Source organism: Theobroma cacao, chromosome 7 (genome assembly GCF_053813885.1).
Source record: "Theobroma cacao isolate CCN51 chromosome 7, ASM5381388v1, whole genome shotgun sequence".
Taxonomy (NCBI): Eukaryota; Viridiplantae; Streptophyta; class Magnoliopsida; order Malvales; family Malvaceae; genus Theobroma; species Theobroma cacao.
Genome location: NC_142645.1, coordinates 5,954,153 through 5,974,747, shown reverse-complemented (window position 1 = coordinate 5,974,747; position 20,595 = coordinate 5,954,153). Strand labels below are relative to the sequence as shown.

At 34.1% G+C, this 20,595-nt stretch overlaps 1 protein-coding gene and 1 long non-coding RNA gene across 2 annotated transcripts; both read left to right on the top strand.

The window, feature by feature from the left end:
- The first annotated feature begins 2,905 nt into the window (after positions 1 to 2,905).
- On the top strand, positions 2,906 to 7,013 carry LOC148761551 (uncharacterized). The gene is given in 5 exon segments (XM_088808640.1): positions 2,906 to 3,755; positions 3,825 to 4,972; positions 4,974 to 5,076; positions 5,395 to 5,485; positions 6,299 to 7,013. Coding segments are annotated over 5 exon segments (2,907 nt in total).
- Positions 7,014 to 7,366: 353 nt separating this feature from the next.
- LOC148761550 (uncharacterized) lies at positions 7,367 to 9,533 on the top strand. The gene is made up of 3 exons (XR_016027366.1): positions 7,367 to 7,433; positions 8,544 to 8,597; positions 9,421 to 9,533. It is a non-coding gene; the product is annotated as an uncharacterized LOC148761550 (long non-coding RNA).
- Positions 9,534 to 20,595: the final 11,062 nt, after the last annotated feature.

Sequence of the window (20,595 nt, the reverse complement as noted above, 5' to 3'; positions counted from 1 at the left end):
CAACCATTTGCTAGAAAAGCTTCCACCATTTCCATGGTCGGTTTTAAGGATTGCCATACAACTCACAGCCACACTCGAGTCGGATTCCACCATCGAAACCTTTCATTTGCTAGAAAAGCTTCACACCTGCCCACTCTGAGTTGTAAAACATTTCAAAAGCCACTTTAATTGCCATCAGCTCTGCATGATAGATTCACACACCCTAGAGTTAAAAAAATAACCATTATATCTCCGCCCTTATCCCTCTCCCCAATAAACATGCATCTCAACACATACTTGAAACAAAAATTATCAAATGAACCAAATCCTATAAACCTAAGCAAGACCTAAAAATCAAAAACTCAATTCAGAAACAAAATTAGCAGTCTTCGAAGAAGAAGCAATGCAGTATGAATGATCAATTCGGTGAGCATCCTTGACCTCTACTTAATTCCTCCCATTTCCCCCATTCTTTCTAATACTTCTTCCTCATCTTCTATCGCTTTCAAACCTAAATTCTTATAGAACTCCCATAGCTCCATAATCTCCCTCCTTGTAATTCTATTTCTATTTTAAACATCATTGTCAGACAAGGAATTGTTTATGATTCCCCCTTCTTATCGTCAGTTTTTGTTTATTTCTTCTTCCCTTTGTTTGTTTTCTTCCTTCTACCACCCAACTTACTTTCAATTTCGTTGATAAGCCTAGATTTCCTGTTTTTCAATTTTCATGAAAAAGGTAACTTTTTCCAATTACCCATTTTTTCTTCCCTACCACTACACCTCTCCTTTACCAATCTTCCTATTTCACCCATGGTTTCTACTTTTTCAGATCTCCCTTTCTTATTGTGTTCTCTCTCTCCTAATGCATGCTTTGCTTTCTCTCATTCCTCGACATTCCTTATCCAACACTACTTTTCTTTTATGATGATTTTTATCAATTGGGCCATAATTCCCTACCTTTCACTTGTTTCTTCACTCGGTCCAGACTCCTTTATTTCTCTCTGTTTCTTTCCTTCTAGCCCTTTATTTGTTAGTCTCCTTTCGCTTATTCCCTTTTCTTAGGCCTCCGTCCTTCTTCATCTTGACCCACTTTCTTATTTCTCTCATTTTTATTCGACCCTTTTTGTTGCAGGCCTTTCCTTCCAACTCCATGTTTTTCACAACCCATCTCCTTTTCATCTTCTTTTTTTTTTCATAGTCCATCTCCCCTTCACCCATTCTCCTTTTTGCTAGGGACAACTCTCTGCTATTGGAGGCTGTCTCAAGCTCTGTCACCTGCAACATCCCCTCTTCCCCATGCCATTGTCCTTCCTTCTCTATACCCTTGCAAGCCGAGCCATCTTTCTTACTTTTGAAATTCAAATTTCCTTCCTTTTCCCTCTCTTTTTCAATTTCCAACAAGGCATTTTCTGTTGATATTTCATTGTCCACGACACCTATGTCATCTATCTCTTCACTTATTTCCACATCATCATCTTCTTCCTCCATGCCTTTTCTATTTCCTAATCTTTTATTCTTCCTTTCCTCTCTTTCCATGCTTGCTTTTGATTCCTTTGTTTCTGTAATACCCCTCACAAAGTATTTATTATAAAAAAAAATTAAATTAAAATTATTAAGCTATAGTTTTATAAAGATAATAAGTAGATATTATTTTAGTATTTTATTTATTTACAATTATGACCTTGGGTGTCTTAATAATTAAAAAAATAGAAGAAGGGGTCTTTAAGTAAAAGAAGAAGTTTAATTAAGTCAGTTTTATTATCACGTTTAAGTTAGTGAGATTAAGGGTCAGTTTATTTATCTCATTTAAGTTAGTAGGGTTAGGTAGTTTATAAGTTTTAAAAGAACAGACAACAATTTACGTTAGTTCATTCATCAGATTCAAACAACAGACAGTCAGAAAAGCTTAATATCAGGGAAGAAGAAAGACAGAGGAGAGGGAAAGAGATTGCAGATTAAGGTATGTTTGGGAACTATATTTTCATAATTTGGGTACAAAAACCCTAAATTAGATATATTTTCTTTTTTTTTTATTTAAATCCGGCACTTTTCTGATGACTTTCCGATAGCATGATGGGTACCAATGGAAAGGTCTTAAAAAGATCTTTTCAATGGTTTTTGTAGCATCTTGTTTGGCCTTATGGTTAGGAATATATGAATTTTTGAAGTTAATTAGAAATTTGATTTTCAACAGTTTTGACAGCCCAATTTTGGGTCACCGGAACTCCATATTCCAGTGACTTTTTTGGTCGTTTCTTTGAGGGCTTTTGAAGTATGAAATTAGATGTTTAATTTGGCGTCAATGTCTTGGTTAGAGGCTTCCTGTGTTAAGAGAATTAAAGCCTCAAAGTAAGCTCATTGATATTGGAAACCCAGAAATCTGGGTATTTCTGTGATGATTTCTTGAATTTTGGCTTTCGAAACTTAGGAATCTTGTGATCTTTTTAATCGAAACAAATTTTGGTCTTGTAGTATGATATGCATACTTTAAATTGGTGTTGATTTCATCACTGGATATAATTCGGGTTAAAAGATATGAGAGCTTGAAGTAAGCCAAATGGCCATCCAGATTCTGAAAATTTCAGAAAACAGAAAATTTCTTTTTTTTTTTTGTTAATAAAGTAATATATTATTATTATTTATATTTTTGAATTAAACAAAATTTCCAATAAGGTTGAGAATTAAACTTAAATCATAAAATCAATAAGGACTTTAAATTTCAGATAGAGAAATAATACTAATTTCACTTGTAAAAATCATATTTGTAATTAATTTCATAAATTTTGATATTTTAATAAAATCTACTAATTTAAGAAATAAATTTATAAAATATAAAAATACATACTTCTTAACATAAAAATACAGTAGAAATCACATATCCATTACAGTTGGAGAGGGAGTTCCTTAATCTAGTTCAGGGCAGTATGACAGTGGATGACTATGAGGCTGAGTTTGATCGGTTGTCCAAGTTTGCCATTGCTCTGGTTTCTGACGATGAGAGTAGGGCTAGGAGGTTCGAAAATGGTTTGAATGCTCACATCCGTCGAGGCTTAGCTCCATTGCACTTGATCAGCTACAATGAAGTGGTTGGTAGGGCAAAATCCTTAGATGCTGTATGGAGAGAGACTCAGGAAGCAAGGAAAGATTTTCAGAAAAAGAGGGGTAGAGATTCAGACTTTCGAGGTAAGAGAGCTTTTAGTAGTCCTTCTAAATTTCAAACTACTGAAAAGTCTCGAGCTTCTGCTACTTTTAAGGATAGACTTCCTCCTCGGGGAACTCAATCGTACCATGGCAAGACATCCCAACAAGGGCTTAGGTGTTCAGTGTGTGGTGGAGGACATCGAGCTGCTGAATGTAGGCGTGTTACTGGTGCTTGTTTTAGATGTGGCCAATTGGGCCATCGTATTGCTGATTGTCCTTTAGTCCTTCAAGAATCTCAATCTGTGCAGAGGCCACAAAACTCTCGAACCTTTGAAACTGCAGCACAAAGGACTCAACCCACTCATGTTGTTCAGACTACTCAGGCACCTTCTTCTGGACATCAAAAAGTGGGGAGACCTCGTACCCAGGGGCGTGCTTATGCTATCACTCAGTCAGATGTAGAGGCATCCAACACTGTTGTCTCAAGTACACTACTAGTTGCCTCAGCTTTTGCTCATGTGTTGTTTGATACTAGTGCATCTCATTCTTTTGTATCTGCTGCATTTGTTCGAAAGTTTGCTTTGCCTTGTATGCTTCTGGATTATGAATTTTGTGTAGACACTCCAGTTAGAGGTGAAATTATCTCATATTAGATTTGTAAGATGTGTATGGTAAGTATTGATGATAGAGAATTGCTTGCAGATCTTCATGTTTTAGATATGCAAGATTTTGATGTAATTCTGGGGATGGATTGGTTAGCTGCAAACTTTGCTAAAGTTGACTGTCGAGGGAAAAGGGTGGACTTTGAGATCCCTGCGGAAACACCTTTTTGTTTTTATGGTAGTTGTACTTACACTCCTTTGCGAGTCATCTCTACTTTGAAAGCTAGGCGATTGCTTGCTAGTGGTTGCAAAGGATTTTTGGCAACTGTTACAGACACTAGAATGAAGGAGTTGAGGATTGAAGAGATTCCTATTGTGAGGGAATTTCATGATGTTTTTCCTGAAGATCTACCTGGTTTACCTCCTGATAGGGAGATTGATTTCTCTATTGATTTGGTTCCAAGAACTGGTCCTATTTCTAAAGCTCCCTATAGAATGGCTCCTGCAGAATTGAAGGAGTTGAAAGAGCAGTTGCAAGAACTCCTTGATAAGGGCTTTATTATACCTAGTGTATCTCCTTGGGGAGCGCCCGTGTTATTTGTGAAGAAAAAGGATAGGAGCATGAGGTTGTGCATTGATTATCGAGAGTTAAATAAGGCAACCATGAAGAATAGGTATCTTTTACCTCGAATAGATGATTTGTTTGATCAATTAAAAGGCGCTCAGGTGTTCTCCAAAATTGATCTTCGGTCTGGTTACCATCAGTTAAAGGTGAGAATTGAAGATGTCCCTAAAACTACTTTTCGTACCCGATATGGGCATTATGAGTTCCTTGTTATGCCTTTTGGATTGACAAATGCTCCAGCTGCTTTTATGGACTTGATGAATAGGGTTTTCAAACCTTATTTGGATAAGTTTATGGTTGTTTTTATTGATGATATTCTAGTGTATTCCCCTAGCTCAGCAGATCATGAAAAGCATTTAAGGGTTGTTTTGGAGACTTTGAGGCAGAAGCAGTTGTTTGCTAAATTGAAGAAATGTGATTTCTGGCTTCCTAGTGTTGCTTTCCTTGGGCATGTGGTGTCGAAGGATGGGATTTCAGTGTATTCAAAGAAAGTTGAAGCAATGGTGACTTGGAAGCAACCAAATAATGTTTCAGAGATTCGCAGTTTTCTGGGCTTAGCAGGATATTATAGGCGATTTGTAGAGGATTTTTCTCGTATTGCCTTGCCTTTGACTAGATTGGTACGAAAAAGGGGTTCGCTTCGAGTGGACAAATGACTGTGAAAGGAGCTTTGGGGAGTTAAAGAAAAGATTAGTATTCGCTCATATACTTACCATACCTACTAATGGTAAGGGATTTGTTATTTACAGTGACGCTTCTAAAAAGGGACTTGGGTGTGTTCTTATGCAGGATGATAAGGTGATTGCTTATGCTTCTAGGCAATTGAAACCGTATGAGGAGAATTATCCTACTCATGATTTGGAGTTGGCAGCAGTGGTTTTCGCCTTAAAGATTTGGCGACATTATTTGTATGGTGAGTCTTGTGAGGTCTTTACAGATCATAAAAGTTTAAAGTATCTTTTCACGCAAAAGAAGCTGAATATGCGACAGAGAAGATGGTTAGAATTGTTGAAAGATTATGACTTGACCATCAGTTACCACCCAGGTAAGGCGAATAGAGTTGCTGATGCTTTAAGTAGGAAGACTTTTGGGAATATGGCTGCAATGATTACTTCCCAAAAACAGATTTTAGAGGACTTGCGAAGGATGGATATTGGTGTACGTGTGCATGGTTCTGGAGCATTACTGGCTAACCTACAAGTACAGCCAACTTTAATTCACCGAATTAAGACAGCCCAAGCAGATGATCCTCGACTTCAACACATTAAACTTGGAGTTGAATCTGGTTTGAAACCAGACTTTAGGATTCATGATGATGGCTCTTTGAGGTTTGGTGATAGGATTTGTGTCCCCGATGATGCAGAATTGAAGAGAGAAATTTTGGAGGAAGCTCATTATAGTAATTATACAATCCATCCTGGAAGTACCAAGATGTATAAAGATTTGAAGAACACTTTTTGGTGGAGCAATATGAAGAGGGAGATTGCACAGTTTGTAGCCAAATGTTTGACATGTCAGCAAGTCAAGGCTGAACATCAGAGGCCAGCAGGATTGTTGCAACCCTTCCCTATTCTAGAATGGAAATGGAAACGAATTACTATGGACTTTATATCTGGTTTACCAAGAACCCCAAAAGGTAATGATGGCATCTGGGTGATTGTGGATAGATTAACAAAGTCTGCTCACTTCTTGGCTATCCGTATGGGAATGTCGTTGGAAAAGTTGGCAGAGTTGTATGTGGAGCAGATTGTGAGACTGCATGGGGTGCCAGTGTCCATTGTATCTGATTGAGATTCTCGATTTGTGGCGAAATTTTGGGAGAGTCTGCATAAAGCCTTGGGTACCAGACTTAATTTTAGCACTGCTTTTCATCCCCAAACAGATGGTCAGTCCGAAAGAGTTAATCAAATTCTTGAGGACATGTTGAGAGCTTGTGTTATGGATTTTGGGGGTTCTTGGGATCGACACTTGTCATGGGCGGAATTTGCTTACAATAATAGCTATCAGTCTAGTATCCAAATGGCTCCATTTGAAGCTTTGTATGGTAGGAAGTGTAGATCACCTCTTTGTTGGGATGATGTGGGTGAAAGACAGTTATTGGGTCCAGATCTTATTCAGCAAGCAGTTGAGAAGGTTCAATTGATCAGAGAACATCTTCGTACGGCTCAAAGTAGACAGAAAAGTTATGCAGACAATAGAAGAAGGAAGTTAGAATTTGAGGTTGGAGATAATGTGTTTCTTCGAGTTTCCCCTGCTAGAGGAGTAATGCGATTTGGGATTCGAGGAAAACTTAGTCCTCGTTATGTGGGTCCGTTTGAGATTTTGGATAGGGTTGGTGAGGTGGCTTATAGGTTGGCACTTCCACCTGCTCTATCGGGAGTGCATAATGTGTTTCATGTTTCTTTGTTGAGAAAGTATGTTCCGGATCTTAGTCATGTGGTAGAGTTAACTCCTTTGAGACTTAGAGAAGATTTGTCCTATGATGAGCGTCCTATACGTATTGTGGATAGAAAAGAGCAAGTTCTAAGAAGGCGGACTATTCCTTATGTTAAGTTCCAATGGAGTAATAATACAGAACGAGAAGCGACTTGGGAGTTGGAAGAAAATATCAAAAAGAAGTATCCCCACCTTTTCAAGGACCAAGGTAAGAGTTTAAGGGACTAAACTCCTTTTAAGGAGAGGAGGATGTAATACCCCTCACAAAGTATTTATTATAAAAAAAATTAAATTAAAATTATTAAGCTATAGTTTTATAAAGATAATAAGTAGATATTATTTTAATATTTTATTTATTTACAATTATGACTTTGGGTGTCTTAATAATTAAAAAATAGAAGAAGGGGTCTTTAAGTAAAAGAAGAAGTTTAATTAAGTCAGTTTTATTATCACGTTTAAGTTAGTGGGATTAAGGGTCAGTTTATTTATCCCATTTAAGTTAGTGGGGTTAGGTAGTTTATAAGTTTTAAAAGAACAGACAACAACTTACGTTAGTTCATTTATCAGATTCAAACAACAAACAGTCAGAAAAGCTTAATATCAGGGAAGAAGAAAGACAGAGGAGAGGGAAAGAGATTGCTGATTAAGGTATGTTTGGGAATTATATTTTCATAATTTGGGTACAAAAACCATAAATTAGATATATTTTCTTATTTTTTTATTTAAATCCGGTACTTTTCTGATGACTTTCCGGTAACATGATGGGTACCAATGGAAAGGTCTTGAAAAGATCTTTCCAATGGTTTTTGTAGCATCTTGTTTGGCCTTATGGTTAGGAATATATGAATTTTTGAAATTAATTAGAAATCTGGTTTTCAACAGTTTTGACAGCCCGACTTTGGGTCACCGGAACTCCATTTTCCGGTGACGTTTTTGGTCGTTTCTTTGAGGGATTTTGAAGTATGAAATTAGATGTATAATTTGGCGTCAATGTCTTGGTTAGAGGCTTCCTGTGTTAAGAGAATTAAAGCCTCAAAGTAGGCTCATTGATATTGGAAACTCAGAAATCTCGGTATTTCTGTGATGATTTCTTGAATTTTGGCTTTCGAAACTTAGGAATCTTGTGGTCTTTTTAATCGAAAAAAATTTTGGTCTTGTAGTATGATATGCATACTTTAAATTGGTGTTGATTTCATCACTGGATATAATTCGGGTTAAAAGATATGAGAGCTTGAAGTAAGCCAAATGGCCATCCAGATTCTGGAAATTCCAGAAAACAGAAAATTTCTTTTTTTTAAATTTATTTTAAAATTTGATTTTAATTATTATGTGATAAATTCTATTGTAAATTTCATAATTAGTGGATATGTGATTTCTACTGTATTTTTATGTTAAGAAGTATGTATTTTTATATTTTATAAATTTATTTCTTAAATTAGTAGATTTTATTAAAATATCAAAATTTATGAAATTAATTACAAATATGATTTTTACAAGTGAAATTAGTATTATTTCTCTATCTGAAATTTAAAGTCCTTACTGATTTTATGATTTAAGTTTAATTCTCAACCTTATTGAAAATTTTGTTTAATTCAAAAATATAAATAATAATAATATATTACTTTATTAAAAAAAAAATTCATAAATTGTAATAGGAGTCGCTACACACCCTAAGTGCTTAGGATGGTCAACGAAAAGTCGCCTTGTAGGATCTGTTTGCAAATTTAGTTCTGATTTTTGTTTTTCTCGAAATACTAGGCTACTAAGAGGATTTTCGGATTTGCTACTGGAAAGTAAAATTTACGAGATCAAGTAAGTGACTGATATCCCTTCGGTGTTTTCACACCTTAAAAATTAGCTTTAATCTGAATTTGTACATGAGATATAATATTTTGTCCTATGATTTATTAAAATCGGGTTAAGCATGCAAAATGTATATGTATATGAGTTTGTATGTTGGATTTAGAATGTTGCTTATGCAAAGCCTGATATCTGATTTCGAAATATATATGACTTTGTATAATGTATGCATATACGATTTCGCAAATATAAATACAAATATTTAGTCTGAAACAAATATGCTTTTGTGGTGTATGAGATACGCTTGAGAAATTTGATATACTGTTTTATGAACTTTGGGTAATCTAAAAATATATATTTCTGTTTTATCTCCTAGTATGGCTATGCTCTGACTCTGCCAATGGGGGTTAAATGTTGGCCATGTCGACATGTATTCTGTGATTAGAGATCGATCTCCCAACCGCACTACCGGTTACAGAATAGTAGTATTTGTGATATCTGTTCAGTGCAGCCAATGGTTGCTTTGATATGCTTCTGACCCGTGCCACCGGGGTTAATTGTGGTTCTATTTCTGACCTATGCCACAGGGGTTAAGTGTGGTCGTAGCATGTTACAGGAGACCATTAAAAGTTAAATATTGTGAATATATTTGTTCTGTTATTTGAATGCGCAAAGTTTGAAGTATGTGATTCCAAATAAGATTACTCAATATTTTGTCTTGGCATTTGTAAATGATATTTTGCCCTGAATGTTTTAAGCATGCTTAATCCGGCTAAAGGGATGTTAGTTACTTGCTGAGTAGTTGGACTCACCCCTTCCTTCAAATTTTTTTCAGGTTGTGATTTGGTCAACCACGCAAAAATTTTGGGGAGTGATGTTTAATTTAGTAGCACTTAAATTATCTAGGATTTATTTAAATATTATGAACATCGAACTATCTTAATTAGTATTCAGACTTTTATCTTGACTTAGTAGCTTTATGGTTTTAGAGATTTAATTTTAAATATTATCAAATTATGATATTTGGAAATTCTGTCAACATATATAGTTTATAAATCACTAAATTTTTCAGGTATATCAGTCTCTTTTAGTAATGGTTTAAGTTATATAGTTTAGAGCCTTGCATGTCTGTAGGATTATAACTTACAGGTATGCGGCGTCTGTCATGTCTCGGGTCTGGGGCGTGACAGTTTCTCTATATTCCTCCCATCCCTGGTCTCCATCGTTGCATTCATCCACTTCCTTTTCTTCTCCTTTTTTTTTTCAATTCTTTGAAACTCCACAACCTTCACCTTGTAACTCCTCTCTCCCACCTGTAGTTCAATCACCTCTTCAATCTTGTTTTCATTCTCTGTTTCCACAACCATGATTGCCACCACTAAGTTGTTACAGTCTAGTGTATCCTCAACTCTTACAAGTCCACCCCCAACATTTTGCTAGCCTTTCAAAAGTTTCATAGCACCATGCGAGTAGCGGCACTCCCTTCATCGTTACCCATTTGAAATTAACTGGGGTAACGAACTCTTCATTCCATTTATCAATGGACAAGAACCATTTTTTCAATTCTTTTCATTTCTCTGCCAAAGCTTCTTTGTACTCCTCATCATTTTCAAATGATATCAAGTAATTTTTTGGTGCTATATTCCTTACTTTGATCCTCCACGGTACCGCCATTTGTAAATACTCTTGCATTGCTTTCTCCTCCATATAATACTCGACTTTTGCTATTACGCTCTTCCTCAACCATTGCAAATTTTCCTCCCCTACCTTTCATTCGCATCTTCTTCCAGTTTCCTTTAAACATTCTTTTTCACTCTCTTTTTGTATCTCACTTTTCCTTTCGTACCTTACCACCTATGCATATGTTTCTTTCTTTCTGTTTTTTCCACGTTCTTTCTCACCATATTCCCACCACTTACTAGTTGTTTTGCTCTGGTTTTCTTCTCTTCCTCCATATTTTGCTAAATTCACCATGTGCTTTGATCTAGAAGCCATGGACCGTTCAACGCTGCCACTACCTTTCTTGCTTCCATGGCTTCTCCATATCTCACAAACTCGAATATCTTCCCTGCCCATCTTCATTTTCTTGCAATGAAGATATCTTTCACATCATTAAATCATAAAGTAGAAGCTGCTGAATAGGTTATTTATATTAATTGTATAGTTAACTGTATAGTTTTACTGTTTTCATTTATTATGGTTAGTTGGTTAGGTTACTTTTACCGCTTGCTTAGTTAGTTAGTTAGTTAGCTTAGCTGTTAATTAGCTGCTTTCTTATTGGTCAGTTTAGTATATATAAATACTATTGTAATAATTGATCTGGCTAATGAGAATTACAATTTCTCTTCCTTCCTCTGATTTTCCTTTCGACTTTTCTCAGTTCCTTTACATGTTCGAATGTGGTATCAAAGCAACTCAAGGTTAGGGTTCTTAAATGTTTCGATTAATCTTGAGATTTATTGTATGTTTTTCTTGCTGGTTGCTTAAATCTTGTCAATGGTGGAAAGATAGTTTATAATTGTTCAAAATCTGTTGAATCAATGGTGGATTCTATAGTTTCTAAGTCAACCTTATCACCAACTAAAGATCCTTAGTCTCTTTATTTTCTTCATCACTCTGATCATCCAAGATCAGTAGTGATTACTCCTATGCTAAGTACAACCAATTATGTACCTTGGAGCAAATCTTTTATTTTAGTTATTTCAATTAAGAATAAGATAAGTTTTTTAAATGGAATCATTACCAAACCAACTTCAACGGATCCTTTGTTTGCATCATAGATTAGATGCAACAATCTAATTGTTTCATGGTTATTAGAATCAATTACTCCACCAATGGCTTCAATCATTTTCTACATGAAATCTGCAGCAGAGATATGGAACACTTTAAGGTAGAATTTTTCACAGCCCGATGACATAAGAGTTTGTAATTTGCAGTATTCTCTTGGTAAGGTCACTCAAGGTAATAAGTCAATAAATTTATACTTCATAAAGCTAAAGGGAATATGGGAAGAAATGAGGAATTATCGACCTCTTCCGTAGTGTGAATATGGTAAATGCAATCTTGAGTGTTTTAAGAAGTATAGTGCTTAATATTAGAAGGATATGGTATTTTTATTTTTGAATGGTTTAAATGAATCATATTCTACAATAAGGTCACAAATTATACTATTAGATCCTATTTCTTCTTTGGATAAAGTCTATAGTTTAGTATTGAGGGAAGAAGCACAAAAGAACATGTTGGTGCAATCTTAACCTCTACTAGATTCATCTGCTATGAACACAGTAACTGATGATAAGAGGAAGTTCAAAATGGACATGATTTGTTCTCATTGTAATAAAAAAAGGGCATCTCAAGGAGATATACTATAGATTGATAGGATTTCTTGAGGATTTCAAGTTCAACAAAGGAAAAAATACGTTTAAAAGAGGAAAATCAACCAATATTGTTGCTACTGTGGAAGACATACAACTTATGCAAGAAGAAGAGGTGACTGGATCTAACACCATGTCCCAAATGTCATTTATTAAGCAGCAAATCAATAAGTTGATGACTCTTCTAAATAAGAATAGCACTGGCATTGATGATGGTAAAGACATTCCTAATACCAATCAACAGAACAAACATTTTTTGGTGAATTCTACTTTTTCAAGTATTGTATTTGGTCATACTTGTTTTCATACTACCAATAACCTTCCATACAAATTTAGATATATGAGAAATTTAATGGTAGATCACAAATTTTGGATTGTAGATACAGGGGCTACAGATCACATTTCTTATACTCTTGACAATTTCATCTCTACAAAATCAGTTTTCAATTGTTATGTACAACTCCCTAATAAAGCTAAGGCTGTAGTTACTCATATAAGAACCATAAAACTTACCCCACTAATTACATTGACAAATGTTCTATGTGTTCCTAGCTTCAAATTCAATTTGTTTTTAGTAAGTCAATTTACCAAGTTAAAAACTAAATGTGTTTGGTTTATTGATCAAGCTTGTATTATCCAAGACATACCTTCATGGAAGGTGATTGGGGTAGCTAAAGTTTTTTCTAGATTGTATCTTCTACAAGGGGGACAAGATGAACAAAACCTGTCAAAGTATAGTTTTTGATCAATTTGTTAAGTCTGTAAATGAGTCCACTGTTTTTAATAAACTTATAAACCAGTCTATTGGTCTCAATTCTATTTCTGCACCATATAAATTTGACCTTTAGCATTTTAGGCTAAGTCATACTCCTTTAGAAAGAATAAATGTAATAGATAGTACTTGTTTAGATATTCAATGTTCCAATGATTTGGTTTGTGAAGTGTGTCCTATGGCTAAACAAGAGAAGTTACCCTTCCTAGTTCATATGCAATCTACTATTTCTCTTTTTGAAATTGTTCATGTGGACATATAGGGACTTTATGAGGTTTCTACCATTTCTAATCATAGATATTTCTCAACTGTAATGGATGATTTTAGTCGATTTACATGGCTTTTTATTTTGAAATATAAATCTAATGTGTTCACAATTATCACCAATTTTCACAATTATGTTAAAAATTGATTTGGTACTACCATTAAGATCATTAGGTTTGACAATGCCAAAGAGTTCAATCTTGAGGATTTTTTTTTCTAAGACAAGAATTGTTCATCACCTTTCTTGTGTTGAATCACCACAACAAAATGGTGTTGTTGAAAGGAAGCATCAACATATTTTGTTATGGCCAGAGTTTTGTTGCTTCAATCCAAAGTTCCACTTCAATTTTAGGGTCATGCAGTGTTAGCTGCAATTCACATAATCAACAAAATGCCTAGGAAGATTCTTGCTAACAAGACTCCTTTTTAGCTATTGTATAATAAAATGCCTTCATATGAATATTTTCAAGTCTTTGGTAGTTTGTGTTTTGTTTCCACATTATGTCATAACAGAAAGAAATTTGATTCTAGAGCACATAAATGCATTTTCTTAGGTTATCTGACGCCGAGGCGTTGTAAAGACGCTTGGGCGTTATGAAAGACACCAATCGTGGCGAGGTTGAAAACCCCACTAAGGTGAAAAATAGCCAAAATCTCACTTTGGTTAGTTAGGCCAAAGATGCTAAAACCTCTTACTCTTTAGAAAAAGCCTAGAGAAATAAGTACTCATGCTTAAGAAAATATTATTTATTAACTCTAAACTCTGAATGTCTCATAACTAAGCCTAAGGGTCCTATTTATAGTATTATAGGCCCAAACCCTAATCAAACTCTACTTTATATTGTCTAATACAATCAGAATAATTAATAAAAGATTTAGATAAAATAGGTGTTCTATTCCTAAATAGAACATGACTATCCTAATCAAATACTAATTCTTAAAAGTATTAAAATAAAAATAAGAAAAGAATCCCAATCTAAAAAAAATAAAGAAAATAAATCCTAAATCAACTAAATTAGCAAAAAACTAAATTTAATAAAATACAATCCTAGACGCTCTTGCACCATTCTCTTCGGGTAAAAAAAAAAACTTGACTCTGACGAGTAAGCCTTGACATACTTCTCGTTGATGTCTGAATCCATGTATTGTCATAGTCCATACCAACCATTTGATCAATTCATCCATTGTTTTAAAGGTTGTTTTCCATTCATCTCCAAGTCGTATTCGAATTTGTTGATATCCTTTCTTCAAATCGATCTTCAAAAACACTCTAGAGTCAATGAACATGTCATCCAATCTAGGGATAGGAAAATCATGCTTAACTGTAGTCTTGTTAACGGTATGGTTGTCCACAAAGCTTTTCGATAAGTTTCCCGAACTTTGGTTAACCAATTTTGTTTGACCATATATGGGTGAAGATACTTCATTCTCCTTGGAGACTAATATGAGACATAAATGGTTTGACTCAAAATAAGCTTTGTTTAAGCCAGACATAGTGATGAGTGTTTTATCTTCCTCTTGTCTCTTTGGTCGGTCTTCTAGCTTTAATGGAGTTAACATAATTTTTACTCCATCCTTAATGAAAGAATAAGTATTCTTGTATCCATCATGGTGAGCTTGATGATCATATTGCCATAGGCATCCTAACAACAAGTGGCATGCGTCCATTGGGGTAATATTACACCAGACTTCATTTTCATACTTATTTTCAATAGAGAATTGAACACAACAGCGCTTTGTTACCTTAACTTTGTTTCCTTTTCTCAACCATTGTAGCTTGTAAGGATGAGGATGTACTTCAGTTAGAAGTTTCAACTTTTCCATCATGTAGTTGGCAATAACATGATCACAACTTCCACTATCAATAATGACATTACAAACCTTCCCTTGGGATATGCACCTTGTATAGAATATGTTGTGATGAAGTCAACTTTCATCTTTAGTCATCATGGCAGTGTTAAGGTTACGACGAACAACAAGAGCTTCTCCATGGTCAGCAAAAACTTCTTCTATCTCTTCGTCATCATACTCATCATAGACTGGTTCTAATTTTTCTCAATTCACATAATCTTCTTATTCTACTAAGGAAATAATTCTTCGATTCGAACAATCAGAAGCAATAAGCCCAAATCCTTGGCATTTGAAGCACTTTTTGTTGACATTAGAAGCATAAGGATAAGTAGTCTCTTTACTATTATTTTTTACAATTTTGGAAGAGTTTACCTTTAGAGGCGGAATAGTTGCTAAACTGTGACTTTCATGGTTTGAAGTAGATTCTTGTTGTCTAGATGAACTCATTGAGTTTTTCCATGATCGTTGTTTCTCAACTTTTAGTGCTAATCTGATGACATCATTTAGGTTCCAATATGGTTGTAGTTGAACAACATCTGCAGTTTCAACATTGAGACCCCCAAGATAACAAGCTACAGTTTGTTCTTCAGGCTCATAGACATCCCACTTCATGTGAAGTTGTTCGAACTCCATTGTATATTCTTCCACCGACATTGTTTTTTGCCTCAAGTTAAGAAATTTGATAAAAATTTCTTGTCGATAATGCTCAAGAAGGAACTTACGCTTGAGTTCTCAATGCATTGTATCCCATGTTCTGATCTTGTTGCGTCTTTCTCTTTCTCGTTGCCTTTTGAGATTTTCCCACTAATTAGAAACGTGCTTCTTCAATTTAATTGCCACAAGCTTTACACGTTTTTCATCAGGAATATCTTTGAGCTCAAAAACTCTTTTCACTGTGTAGAGCCAATCAAGGAAGTCATCAGGATGAAGTCTTCCTTCAAACTCAGGAATGTCGACTTTGATTCCCAAATCTATAGTAGCAGTAGTTCTCAAGCGACGAATAGGTATTTCTTCTTCAGAAGATGAATTTTGATGAAACGGGTTAGTGTCATTCTCTTCATCACTAGAGCTGTTATTGTTGATTTGAGCATTACGTCTTGCGAGTTACTCTTGTAATTCTTGAATTTGCTGACGTAGTTCTGCAATCTCAATCTCGTGATCATCTCTTTGACGATTTTGACGTCTTGGCAGCATTTTATTGTATGATGATGATAATGTGGTGATGTAGAGAAAAAAAATGATGATATAACCATAAAGCAATAAATAAAATTACCCGAACAGGGAGTATTGAAACTTGACAGCGAATCTAAACTTACGCAACGAACAATGATCCTCCCGCTCTGATACCAAACTGACGTCGGGGCATTGTAAAGACGCTTGGACGTTATGAAAAACACCAATCATGACGAGGTTGAAAACCCCACTAAAGTGAAAAATAGCCAAAATCTCACTTTGGTTAGTTAGGCTAAAAATACTAAAACCTCTTACTCTTTAGAAAGAGCCTAGAGAAATAAGCACTCCTGATTAAGAAAATATTATTTATTAACTCTCAACTCTGAATGTCTCATAACTAAGCCTAAGGGTCCTATTTATAGTATTATAAGCCCAAATCCTAATAAAACTCTACTTTATATTGTCTAATACAATTAGAATAATTAATAAGAGATTTAAATAAAATAGGTATTCTATTCCTAAATAGAATATGACTATCCTAATCAAATACTAATTCTTAAAAATATTAAAATAAAAATAAGAAAAGAATCTTAATCTAAATAAAATAAAAAAAATAAATCCTAAATCAACTAAATTAGCAAAAAACTAAATTTAATAAAATACAATCTTAGACGCTCCTGCGTCATTATCCTAATGGTGTCAAAGGGTATAAGGTTTTTCATCTTGAAGCTAATAAAGTTTTTATATCCAGAAATATGATCTTTCATGAAAATATCTTTCTTTTCCAATCATCATAGCAGAATTCACAAACACATAACTTTTGTCAAACACTTTATATGCATGATTCTCTTCCTTATTTTCCTACTATTATACGTACTAATACACATTCTTTTGATTCTGATATATTTAATACTTCATTAAATTCCTCACCACCATGTTCAATTACTCTCATTTCTTTAAATTTAGACATTTCATCTTCATCTTCTTCACAAAATTCAATTGAATCTTCTATTCATGTATTTCCTACAAGCCTTGAAATCACTACTACTATTGATCCTCATGTTCCAACTAGAAAAAGTGCAGATCTAGACATTTACCTAAATATTTAGATGTTTACAAGTTGATTTACTAACTCAGTCTAATTCTGTCACTTCTTATCCCATTACCAATTATTTGTCCTTTCATTAGGTATCCCTTCCACATAAAGCCTTCACAGCTTCTTTGTCAAATGTCTATAAACCTTCAACCTATCATCAAGCTATCAAACATGACCATTGGGAAGAGGTAATGGCTACTGAATTAAGTGCTTTAAAGGATAATGAAACATGGAGTATAGTTCCTTTACCCTTCAATTCTCATACAATTGGTTGTAAATGGGTGTACAAAGTTAAAATAAAGGCTGATGGCAATGTTGAAAGATACAAAGCTCGTTTGGTTGCCAAGGGATATAATCAAGTTGAAGGGTTTGATTATCAAAAAACATTTAGCCTTGTAACTAAACAAACAACAGTGAGAGTCTTGTTGGCATTAGTAGCAGCAAAAGGTTGGTGTTTATCACAATTGGACATCAACAATGCATTTCTCAATGGTGATTTAGATTAGGAAGTTTACATGAGTTTATCTACTAGTTATGAGGTTAAAGGGGAGCATTCATCTGATGTAAGGCTTGTTTGTAAGTTGCATAGATCTTTATATGGTTTGAAGTAGGTTTCTCGACAATGGAATGCTAAGTTTACTACTGTTTTGCTTTAATATGGTTTTACAAAATCTCTTTCAGACTATTCTCTATTTACATTGAACAAGGGAGATGCAGGTTTTATTGTTTTACTTGTCTATGTAGATGATATTATCATTACAACTACTCCACTCATTTAGCTGCTACAATTAGGGATTATTTGAGCTCTCATTTTAACTTGAAAGACCTTAGGGTTGTTAAATACATTTTAGGTTTTGAAGTTGCTCGATCTTCTGAAGGTATTTCTATTTGTCAATGGAAGTATACTTTAGATTTACTTCAAGAACATGGTTTGCTTGGTGCAAAACTACTTACAACACCCATTGATTATAATCAAAAGCTTAGCAAGGTGATTGATGAAGAACTAATTCCTGATGCCACAGTTTATTGACAACTCATTGGCAAACTTTTATATTTGACTTTTACCAGACCTAATATATCATATGTTATTCAAACACTTGCTCAGTTTATGGATAAACTAGGGCATATTCATCTTTTGTTAACATATCGTATTTTGAAATATTTGAAAAATGCTCCAAGTCAGGGTATTTTACTGCAATCAAAATTAGATTTCAAGCTTTATGCATTCTTTGACAGTGATTGGGCTGGTTGCCCTAACACTGGTAAGTTAGTCATAGGGTTTTGCATTTTTCTTGGTAATTCTTTGATCAGTTGGAAGACAAAGAAACAATTGGTGGTTGCTAGGAGTTTTATTGAAGCAAAGTATCTAGCAATGGTTTTTACCTATTGCGAAGTCTTGTGGTTATGATCCTTATTAGCTGATTTTGGACTTTCTCATCCTACTTCTGTGAAGCTTTTCAGTGATAGTCAATCAACTATCTATATTTGTAAAAAATCTTATTCTTCATGAGCGGACCATACACATTGAGATTGATTGTCATTTTCTTAGGGAAAAGGCCAACTCTGGTTTAGTTGATCCCATTCATGTTTCTTCTACTACTTAGCTTGCAAATCTGTTTACTAAGGCATTGCAACCTAGTCTGTTTCATAGTCTTCTTAGCAAGATGAATACGCATGATATCCACAATTCATCTTGAGGGGGAGTATTAAATCATAAAGTAGAGGCTACTGTATTGGTTATTTATATTAATTGTACAATTAACTATATAGTTTTTATTATAGTTATCATTTTACTATTTTCATTTAGTATGGTTAGTTGGTTAAAGCACTTTTACCACTTGCTTAGTTAGTTAGTTAGTTAGCTTAGCTGTTAGTAAATTGTTTTCCTATTGGGCAGTGAAGTGTATATAAATACCATTGTAATAATTGATTTGGTTAATGAAAAAAACAATTTCTCTTCTTTCCTTTGGTTTTCCTCTCGACTTTTCTCAGCTCCTTTACATGTTCGAACATGTACCTTTCAAACACTGGGATTTGACCTCATGCTTAAAAATGAAAATAATCGATAAATTAAAAATATGATGAAGTAGAATAATAAACTAGCATTTAATCAGAAAACAACTGAATCATACAAGATTAATGTTTGTGTTTTTCATGTAATTTTCTAATTAATTATGAACATTAATAAGTTTAAAAGTTACATACATTGCTCTAAATATCGTAATCAACAGACAATTAAATCAAAATCTTTGCTTCTTCACTTTTAAGATTTGTCAAATCTTCAACCACCCAAGTGTTTGGCCTCTAACAGTAATCCACACAGTGACTAAATAAGACCTTCTCAAAAGTAGAATTTTTTACTTGTGCTAGCAAGTTTTGTTTCTAAAAAAGAAAAACCAAAAGTTCTTGCCGAATCTTGTTTTTATCAAATAAAGAAAACTATTTTTCTTTTCCAATTTTATGAAATAGCTAAGAAATAACTGGAGGCTCAGAGTTTTAATTTGCTAACATAACATATTTATATAGCTAACCTAAGTTGTAACCCCAGATACAATAATTGTATTTTAATTCAATTAAGTTCTTGTGAACTTAATTAATTTCTCACTTTAATTTGGACTATTCTAATTAAATCCAACTTAATTAATTATCCTTATTTAATCTTAATCAAGTCACTTAATATGTGTAACCCATTAGACTTCAAACATGTTGGCAATAAATATAAATCCTAATCAAATATCAATTTGATAATTGATTTATATTTATAGATCATAAGCGGCATCTAACAATTCATAATGACCACTCAAATGTTAGAGAATCAATTAAAGAATTTGACAAAACCCTTCAATGATAAGCCTCTTAGTGCAATATGGTCCTTTCATCAAATATCCCAAATATGTCATAAAGCATGGCTCAATGTCTACTTATAACATTTCATATTAGTTCTTATAATTCATGACTAACCTTATGAATTTAGGATATTAACTTTCCTTAAATTCATCATGCTTTGACCAAAAACTTTATACATGTTAATCAAGAATTAAGAACAAGTGAGATACATCCCTTCATATCACTTATGGTGATAAATCCTTTCTTGACCACTCATTCACCTTTGCACGCTTCATTTTATACCCAAAAATACCTTGTTTAGGCATCTGGTCGTTTTCAAACCCGTAGAGATGAAATCAAAATATATCATTCCCCATACAAAATGACTTGGTGTCTTAAGTCTGTGGACTAGTTGCACGACTATTACATGAAAACATATTTCATAGACACTTAAGTAAAATATCAAATGGAGTTCTCATAGCATGTTATGTTCAGTAAACTTATTCTTTAACAAGCACCCCCAATGTTATCCTCAAGTATCTCATATACTTCAATCTATGAGATCAATTGTTTACTTCCCTAGTAAAGAGGCTTAACATGCACTAGTCTTTGAGCATTGTCAATGCTCTATCTTAAAAATACAATGATCAGGAA